At 54.3% G+C, this 9,759-nt stretch overlaps 1 protein-coding gene across 1 annotated transcript; it reads left to right on the top strand.

The window, feature by feature from the left end:
* The first annotated feature begins 480 nt into the window (after positions 1–480).
* IP6K3 (inositol hexakisphosphate kinase 3) lies at positions 481–8,495 on the top strand. Its single transcript, XM_018079780.1, has 5 exons — positions 481–673; positions 4,228–4,351; positions 5,346–5,518; positions 6,133–6,308; positions 7,035–8,495. Exons 1-5 carry the CDS (start codon positions 481–483, stop codon positions 7,488–7,490), a joined length of 1,122 nt encoding a protein of 373 aa, XP_017935269.1. The 3' UTR covers positions 7,491–8,495.
* The last annotated feature ends 1,264 nt before the right edge of the window (positions 8,496–9,759 follow it).

Below are 9,759 nucleotides of genomic sequence, written 5' to 3'. Positions count from 1 at the left end.
AGTTTCTTGATAATTCCCTTCTGTCTCTTTTGCCCCCAACAGACCTAAAGTGGGTGTTTTCTGGACTCTGTGTTTCAGGCTGGGGCTCCCTGCCAGCCCCTGGGCACTGAGATCTCATCCCACCCGCCTTCGCCCTTGGTACCTGGCTCTGGCTTTGCAGTGGCTCGTCCCCCCTTCTCCCTCCCATTCCTGGCTCTGGCTTTGCAGTGGCTCGTCCCCCCTTCTCACTCCAATTCCTGGCTCTGACTTTGCAGTGGCTCGTCCCCCCTTCTCACTCCAATTCCTGGCTCTGGCTTCGCAGTGGCTCGTCCCCCCTTCTCCCTCCATGCCCTGATTCCCTCTGTTCCGCAGGTCCCGGCGGTGTCAGCCGGTGTGGGTGCGGATCCAGCGCGGGTGAGGAGGCTGCACAGCCCGGGCTCGGGCTCCCACCGTCCCGTGCTGCTGCCGAGGGGGATCCAGCGCCCCGCCAGCCCCCAGCCCATGGTGGGCCAGAGCCCCCTGAGCCCGGAGCTCCTGGCCGTGCCCCTGGAGCCCTTCGTGCACCAGGTGGGAGGGCACACGAGCATGCTGCGCTACGACGAGCACACCGTCTGCAAGCCGCTCGTGTCGCAGGAGCTCAGCTTCTACGAGTCGCTGCCCTGGGCCATGCGGCAGTTCACGCCCCAGTACAAAGGTAAGGGACGTTCAGACCGCCCACCTTCCTAAAAACAGCCGCCCTGCCACAGGTGAGACCCTCCCAGTGAGCCTCCCCCTGCCCCTCTCTCTGCCCGGTGTCCCCTTCAAACACCCCCAGCTCTCCTGGCCCCGAACCCCTTTCCCAGCTGAGTTTCTCAGCTCAGCCATCGAAAAGCAGCACGGGGTGCCTGGGAGGGCAGCGCTGGTACTTTTTAAGGCATCCTCCCTCCCTCTCTTTCTTGCTCCCTCCGTACTTCTGCTTTTACTGCCAGACTTGTGCTGCTCATAAAGCTCCTGACCCTGGTTTTTGGGGGAGGCGAGAAGCTCAGCTGTCACGTAAAAACTTAAAATATCTTTTGGTCCTTCGGTGTTAGAGAAAAGAGCTCAGTCAGCCACAGTTCCAGCCCAATCTCTCCCTTTCCCAGAAAGTCAAGGGCCCCCGCAGATTTATGGGACAATATTAAAAAGATGCTTCAGGGAGAAACCAAGTTTGCTCTGGGCGGTTTCCTCTGCAGGGTTTGGTGCTGCAGTGCTGGGCCCTGCTGGGTGCCACTGATAAAGCTGTTAAACAGTCCCAGTTTACCAGTCCAGGGCTGCCCTGGTTATTAAAACCTTTTTGTCTTTTTCTCTCCTGTTTCAAATCCCAGAGAGTTTTGTGATGAAGGGTAATTAAATAGCAATTCTCCTCCAATTTGGCACTGGGCACACGTTTTCTCATCTCCTGGCTGTCCCAGGCAGTTAAAGAGGTGGGATGTTTTCCCACGAGGATGATGGGGCTGACGAGCATCAGTGGGAACGATCCTGAGGGTTCCATCACCCCTTTACACGTGTCCAAGTGCCTCATCCCTATTCTTAGGCCCAGGGAGCATTATGTAATGATTGACATTCTGTGCAGTGCTGATCAAATATCATTCCAGCCTCACCCCAAGCCAGTAGCTCCCTTCCCTCTCACCTCACCATGTCAGGCAGGTTGGTGACCTTGGGACTGGCTTCCCCCTCCCCATCTCCCTTCAAGCCCTGCCTGCCCCAGCTGAGCTTGGTGGGGGATGCTGGGCTTGTTTTCCAGCTCAGGCTCCCATTGCACATGGCAGTCAATGAATGTGCTTGTAAATGTAAAAATAAACCCACAAGGGCAGAGCTCCAGAGCAAAACCTCCTGAGGATCCTGGGATACCACCAGCATGGTGACAGCACCCATAAATACCCACTGGTGCCTCGCTGGTGCTGGCAGGAGGGGATTGGGGTGTCAGGGACACTAAAGGCCAGCCCAGACATGCACCCAAATGCATCCCAGAGAGATGTTTTCTTGCTGCAGCAAAGGAGAAGGGCTGGTGCCATGTTTCAGAGAGTTGTCTTACACACGTAGGTCATGGCAGGACATGTGCAAACCCATATGGAATCACACCAGGAAACAAAAGCATTTTCCAGGCTGAGATGCAGCTTTTTGAAGCCTGAATTTTCAGCCGGGAGGGGGGAGAGGATCACATTCCCTTCCAATTTAACGCTCCTTCTTGCCTTTGAAAATCTCCCCGTTAATTTTCATATTAATGGCAGATACTTAACAACTCTTGGTTTCACGCTATATATAAGTTTTTTGGGCCAGCCTGTCAGCACTATGTAAATGAGCACAGCCCTGCTGACTGAGGCAGTAACTGGGACAGTTTTTAAGGTTACAGGCTGTCGGAGCATTCGGAATCCAGGGCTCGCCTCACAGTGACTTTTTAAAAATATAAGGGCTTAGATTTAGGCAAGAGACACACTGGCTTTTTCCTGCCTACATCCCCTGAAAATTCAGAGCAGGCACCCGGGCTGGGAGGAGATCTGTTTGCTCTCAGTAATATGGATTTTTACAAAAGGGACTCAGGGAAAGGATAATGCTGGAGCCTGAGGAAGGCAGAGCTCCCTGTGCCCAGCACCACCGTGAGCAAAGGGTTGGGAGAGCTAAAAATATTACCTGCCCCCTAATTAAGGTTTTCAGACCCCCCATCTCCCCTGGCAGAGCAGCCTGTGTATATTCCTCCCCCATTCCAGTGTAAAATGAGCCAGTTTAATCCAGTCTGTTCACAGGAATGGTGATTGCACAGCAAAAGGAAAGAGAAATGGTTGTGGTGGCTGAGCAGGGGGTGGAGGGAAGTGCATTCAGCACAGCTGCAGGGTTCTGGGGGGCAGGACCTGGGGAGGGACGGGCACCCCCAGTCTGAGGGGGTGGCTGGTGGCTGCAGGGACACGGGGCTGCTGCAAATCAGGTGGGGAAAACCTCCCTCAGGCAGCAGAGCCCGGCAGGCACAGAGAGGGCACAGCCTTCTGTCTGTGTTTGCTTTCTGTAATCTCACTTTAAATGCAGAGATGGGATTTTGCATATTTATTTGCTTTGGCACCTTTGCCTGGGAGAACAGAGCGCCCTTGTTTGTTGGGCTGCTGAGGTGCATCTCCCTGCACGCCCAGCAGACCTGGGGAGGGTGCCCTGGGCACAGCTGGTTAAACCCTGCTCCAGCAGGGCTCCTTCCAGTGATGGTTTTGCTGGTCCCACAGCCCTCCCTGCCCTCTTTTGGAGCTGGAATCCCCCTGAGCCCCAAAGGGCCGTGCTCTAAATAAGCCCCCAGTGCCTGTGGAGGCTCAGCCAGCCCTGACAGAGCTGCAGGAGCAGGATGGTGTTATCAGCCTTTCCCAGAAAGGTCAGGGCTGGCTGGAGTGAGAGCTGTGGCCATTCCTGTGCTGTCACTTGAGAGGCAGAGTCAGCCATCCCTGTGCCAGGAATGGGCTCAGAGTGGGCTAAATCTGTGATGGGCTGGCTGGCATTTGAGCCCTGTGATTCCTGTCAGAGTCAGGGAAAATTGCAATGCTAAAATTCATAATGGTGTTTTAAGCACTTGGGGTGGAAAAAATACCCCCTGGACACGATCATGTTCCCTCTAGTGCATAAATATGGGACGTGTGACAATCCTTCCCCCCGTGGGATATTTGGGTGCTGGTCCTTGAGGAAGGACATAGCCATGGCAGTGTGTGGGCAGCACTGCCAGCCCATGCCCACGTCTCTGCCCTGCTCCTGGGGGCTCTCCAGTTAACAGAAGCACTTGGCACGCCGAGTGTCTCTGGAAAATTCCTTGTCCCCAACCCCCCCTTTGCTTCCTGCCAATGAAAAGCATTTCCAGCCTTGTCCTGTCTTAAAAAAAACCCCACTTAAATCCCTTGTGCTAAATAAGCTGGGGTCTTGTGGTCCAGAGCTGGGGGCTTTTCTGGGTCACTTGGGGCACAGCAGAGCCTGGAGGAGGACAAAGGAATGTGGTGTGGAAGGAGGCAGGGGCCAAGCTGAGCCTTGAAAGGAGGAACACTTGAAATCCCCGAGGCTGTTTTCCAGGGTCTCAGACTAATGGTGTTTATTGGGCCTGAAATCAGAGGGGGATCACTGTGACAGGCCACCAAACATGAGGAGGCAGCTGGGCAGCCCTCTCCACAAGGCTGGGCCTCCTTGGGCTGGTGAGGTGGTGGCCAGGCCTCTGTGACAATCCACAGGTTTGTCTCATTCCTGTTTGTTTCTCCCCTTTCTGTCCAGGTGTTGTCTCAGTGCACCTGAAGAAGGACAGCCTGGGCAACCTGACCCTGGTGGCCAGCCCTGGCACCGAGCACGGGCTCGTCAAGAGGAGCCACACCCAGGGCACCAAGACCTTTCGAGACAGGTGAGGGTCTGCCACGGGTGGGACACTCCCTGCCAGCCTCCTGGTCCTTTCCTGCCACTTGGGTGGGCTGGGCTTTGGGAGGGGTCTGGTGGCCAAGTGGGCAAAAGCAGCCCCAAGGCCGGGGTGGAGAAGAGCAGAGCCCAGCCCGGGGTGTCCATGGCTCTGCTCTTGCCCACCCTGGGGATGGAGCAGGGGGGACCACAGAGGGGCTGTGGCTGAGATGCTGCTGCTCAAATATCTGCCTCAAACACGCTTTCAGCCCAACTCCTCAGAGCACACCCTGCTCCAAGGGAGGAGCAGCCCCAGGAGAGCAGTCACTGAGCTGGGAACACCCTTCTGCTGGCAACAGTTGTGCAGCACTCCAGGGGCTCCAGTCCCATCCCGTCCCAGGGGAGAGCTCTCCTGGGAAGGCACCACAGTGCTTCCAGCACACCATGACTTTTGGGTTTGCAGAGGCTTTCTGCAAAACATCCTTCATCCCAAACTGCTTCAGAACTCACCTGGGGCAGCTGTGACTGAAGGTGCAACACCACGACCGTGGAACTGCTGCCTTTGGAGCAATGGGAGTGATGGGTTTTGGATGAGTGAGACCAAGGACAAATCTCCTCACTGCTCCCTCCTCCCCTCCTTGCAGCCAGCCCCTCTAGATTGGGAATCATTCCCATTGTTGGACCATTTGCCTGTGCTGTGCCTGTTAGGTGGATAAATAGAGATCCCTGGTCACTGGGGCTGTGAATGGCTTTTCATGGGAGCCAATGCACTTTAAATTATAATGAAAGAAAATACTGGCAGGCAGAAATAGCTGCCTTTCTGAAAATTACTGTTATGGAGTAACAAAGGATCTCTGCAGGTTGGACATGATCAATATGTTTCCTTTGAGAGCCCCTGCAAATTCACCTTATCGAGTTTGAGGCTCCACAAAAAAAATGAGTGAAGGGAATATTCTCCTCTGGAACTTCTAAACCCAGTGTGTTCCTTTGTGTGCTTTGCCCAGCTGCTCGGGGAAGGTGCTTTTGAGAACAGACCTTCAGTACCACACAGACTCCCTTTTGGAAGATGCAAATGGAAACCAGCCAGAAAGAAAGAGCTACAACCCCTGGGGACTGCACTGTCACAGGCAGCACCTGAACCGCATGTCCTCCAAGCACAACGAGAACAAACTTCATCGTATCCTTTCTCCTCCCTCCCCTCCAGCACAGTCCTGGCTGCAAATAACAGCTTGGAATCAATGCATGGTGTATTGCAGGGGGACACTCTGCACACACTCTGGGAAAATACAGAATGTTCTCTGTCATCTTCTCCCACTGCTTAAAAAAAAAAAGAAAGAAAAAACCCAGTTCCCATAAAGAGTTCTCGGCAGAAGTCAAGGATCCCCTTGGCATACATTTAAAAACACAACTATGCAGGAATTAGCAGCTGCCTCGCCTTTTATTTTCCTATTACACTCCATTACCCACCAGTCATGTGAGTAATGGAGTTTAACAACTTCCCCCACCCACCGGAGCGAGCTCGGCACCGAGGGAAGGTGTCGGAGTGACAGCCCAGGGCTGTGGTGTCACTGGAGAATGGAGCTGTTGGGGCTTTAATTGGTAGGACTGTAGTACAGTAAATTAACTGGAATTGGCAGCGAGAGGCCCATAGCAATGACACGGAGGAGAAATTGGCTCAGAAAGTCTCATTACAGTTGTGAGCTGTTATGGGGAGCGTCAGCAGTTGCTTTGATTTAAGGCCTCTTTCAATTAGAATTCGAAAATATTGGGTTTCCCTTAACTCGTGCCCAGAGTTTCTGTTGCTGGAGAACGTGGTATCCAAGTACAGCTACCCCTGCATCCTGGACCTGAAGATGGGCACACGGCAGCACGGGGATGACGCCTCGGAGGAGAAGAAAGCCCGGCACATCAAGAAGTGCGAGCAGAGCACCTCGGCCTCGCTGGGCGTCCGCATCTGCGGGATGCAGGTAAGGCAGGGCCTCCAGCCCCTTGGGGTCCGCCCCAGACACAGCTTGGAGCCAAGCTGGAAACCTCCAGGGACTCTGCTGCTGTGAACTGAAGCAGTTTTATTCTCTTTCCCCCCCCCAACACAGTAAGAACTGGCCACTCAGCTCTGTGAGCTCTCAGAGAGGAGAGGACGCTTAGGGAAGGCTGTAGAATGCAGCACATTAGGGTAACTCTTTCCCCATACCACTGCCACCAGTGTGAGCAGCTGGAACCAGTTTACCCCAGCTGAGAACTCACCTGTACATGGACACAGATTCCCACCTCCTGCTCAGCTCTTGGCTGCTGCACAAAAAAAACCCCAAAAAGCACCACATTGCCCTGCTCGTGCCTTCACTGAGCCACCTCGTCCTGGTGCTGCGAGGGCCAGGGGCTCATTTTGGGCTCAGTGTGATGGTTTCTCCTGCTTGAAATCCCCCCCTCTCTCCTAGAAACCCAAACCACGCATTTCCTTCTCTCACTCTGCTCGAGCAGGTTCCAAAAGGTTCAAAACCCTGCCTGAAGGATAATAATGAGAGTGATGATTATGGGCACATACAGAGCAGCCCAAACAGTGTCAAACCCCATGTCCCTTTGTGGTGTCCGACACCTTTCTGTGAGCAGAGCTGCACTTCAGTGATCCCAGCGGGTCCCCTCCAGCTCAGGACTCCAGTCCCTGACTCCGTGGATTCCCGCTCTCCCCCCTGCAGGTTTACCAGGCGGACACTGGCCATTTCCTGTGCAAGGACAAGTATTTTGGCAGGAAGCTGTCCCCGGAGGGGTTCCGGCAAACCCTGCGCCAGTTCCTGTGCACCGGGAACCAGCTGCGCACGGACCTGCTGGAGCCCATCGTCCTGCGGCTCAAGGCCCTGCTCTCCGTCATCAGGAAGCAAAGCTCCTACAGGTTCTACTCCAGCTCCCTCCTCATCATCTACGACGGGCAGGAGCCCAAGGAGAGCGCGGCGCCCTTGGATCATCACCTTCCCCTCCCGAAAACCCACGGCGCGAACCCCGCCAGGGTGGACGTGCGGATGATTGACTTTGCCCACACCACCTTCAAAGGCTCCAAGAGCAGCCCCACCCCCTACGACGGGCCGGACCACGGCTACATTTTTGGCCTGGAGAATCTCATCAAAATCCTTCAGAGCCTCTCAGAAGGAAAATGAGAATCTCTGTGCAACAGCCTGGATTTCCTAGTGACCGATAGCCCTGCAAATACCGCCTGGGGTCAGCTGGGTGGGACCCCCCGGGTGCTGGACACCCCATGCCCGGCGTGGAACGAGCGTGGATTGCTCGGGAAGTGCTGAAAACTCCACATGCCATTACTGAGCTGAAGCGTGAAAAGCAAAGAGCTGGGAGAATCTGCTCTCTCTGCCATCCATCAGAAGATTTATTTTCCTCTCTGGTTTTACTGCTATCCTTGATTTATTTGTGAGCCAAAGAAAGCATTACTTGGAAGAGTCTTAATGATAAACCAGGACCTGCTCACCCCGACGCTCACGAAGCCGAGCGGGCCGAGGGGATTCTGGGTGTTTGGGGCAGGAATGAACAGACTGCAGTGTTCCATTCAGCTCCTGCTCCATGGTGGGGAAAACCACACCCCAGCATTCCTGCTGCGCCTGCCCAGCGCCGTGGGATGGTCGGGGTTCTCTGTGCAGGGGTTCAAACACACCTTGAGGTGCTGCAGAGAGTCTGTGCAGCTCCAGGAGACCAAGAACTGCCCCCTCACCAAGCTTTGACATCCCTGCAGGGTTATAACAGGGCGTGTTTCAGGAATTTTCTAAGCAAGGGGCTGAAATGCGATGACTCTGTCAGGTATCAGTCACAAAAAACATTCACATCAAGGGATTTTTGCTTAAAAAAAAGGAAAAAATAAAAAGAAAAAAAGTGTGAGACTGAGTCAGGGACTGGACGTCAAAGGTCACCCAGAAATTCTTTGATATAAATATTGTGTGTGTGTGTGTGTTTGAAAGAGAGGATAACAAAAGACTCAAAATAATGTTTACAGCTTTTGTGGACAGCTTTTATTATTATTATTATGGAACAAAATATAATTCCTTCCTGCATGAAGTGGGAAACCTGAAGGAGAAGTTCCTTGCACAAGGAATTGAGCTACAGAACTCCATTACCGGGGAATGGGGATATAAATAAAATTGTCTGAGTAACTCTCAGTTTCCATCTCTTTTCCCTCCCGCAGCATCCTTGAAGTACATTATCCTTTCTTTAGGCCTGTATTTTTTTAAGAGTCGTTATTTCCCCAGGTTTAAACACCAGATCCTAAGGGAGACCCTTCCCTTGGATTTACTGCGGACAGCTGGGGAGCTGCTGAAATTTATAGCTGGAAAATTTAAGACATCTGGCCCAGTTGTGTATTTTACTTGGCTTGAAGTCCACCAGGGAAGACTGTTGTTCACAGTGTTGCATATTTCTTGACCACAAACTCAAGATGGTTGGAAAAAAAAAAGCCGCAAACACCCAATTTCAGCAGTGCTTGAGCCATGGATTATCCTGGCTGCACTGTGTGCACAGAGGTCTGTGATCAGAGTGAACTGTGGCTTTGCTGAGGGGTTTGTACAGCCCCACCTGAGCCTCCCTGGATGGGGACACCAGGAGTGACAGCGGGAAGGGTGGGGAAGGGTCTGAGCACGACGCCAGCAGCCAGAGCCCCTCATCAGCAGAGCACCCCCCTGGCTGGGGGTCCTGCCTCACCTGTCGGTGCTGCTGAACAGAAAACAGCTGAATAATGAGACAGAAAGCATCCTGTGTCCTCCTTTCTCACCCCTCATACACCTGCACGGTGTTTGCCACCCAGAGAGGCCGCGGCTGCCCCGTCCCTGGGAATGTCCAAGGCCAGGTTGGAGCAACCTGGACTAGTGGAAGGTGTCCCTGCTCATGGCAGGGGGTGGGATGAGCTTTAAGGTCCTTCCCAGCCCAAACCATTCTCAGTCCTGTGAGGAGCAGCTGAGGGAGCTGGGAAGGGGCTGGAGCAGCAGGAGAGCTGAGGGAGCTGGGGGGGCTCAGCCTGGAGAAAAGGAGGCTCAGGGGGGACCTTCTGGCTCTGCAACCCCTTGACAGGAGGGGGGAGCCGGGGGGGGTCGGGCTCTGCTCCCAGGGAACGAGGGACAGGAGGAGAGGGAATGGCCTCAGGCTGTGCCAGGGGAGGGTCAGGTGGGACAAAAGGAGGAATTTCTCCATGGAAAGGGTGGTCAGGCACTGGAAGGGGCTGCCCAGGGAGATGGAGGAGTCCCCACCCCTGGAGGTGTCCAAGGAAGGAGCTCTGATCTGCAGCTCCTGCCTGTGCTCCAAACCCCTCACATGCCCCCTGTGATAGGAACAGCACTGTGAGGAGTCCGTGTGCCATGGCTGTCGGACACCGGGAGGAATTTCTCCACGGATGGAGGGGTCAGGCGTTGGAAGGGGCTGCCCGGGGAGGTG

This window comes from Manacus vitellinus, unplaced genomic scaffold (genome assembly GCF_001715985.3).
Source record: "Manacus vitellinus isolate BGI_N305 unplaced genomic scaffold, ASM171598v3 scaffold_47_pilon, whole genome shotgun sequence".
NCBI classification, from domain to species: domain Eukaryota; kingdom Metazoa; phylum Chordata; class Aves; order Passeriformes; family Pipridae; genus Manacus; species Manacus vitellinus.
This window is presented reverse-complemented; position numbering and strand designations above follow the sequence as displayed.

Coding starts and splice junctions, on each gene's coding strand:
- IP6K3 (XM_018079780.1), top strand. CDS start 481: ATGGTGGGCCAGAGCCCCCTGAGCCCGGAGCTCCTGGCCGTGCCCCTG. Junction 674..4,227: donor GTTCACGCCCCAGTACAAAG/GTAAGGGACGTT, acceptor CTTTCTGTCCAG/GTGTTGTCTCAGTGCACCTG. Junction 5,519..6,132: donor CAACGAGAACAAACTTCATC/GTATCCTTTCTC, acceptor ACTCGTGCCCAG/AGTTTCTGTTGCTGGAGAAC.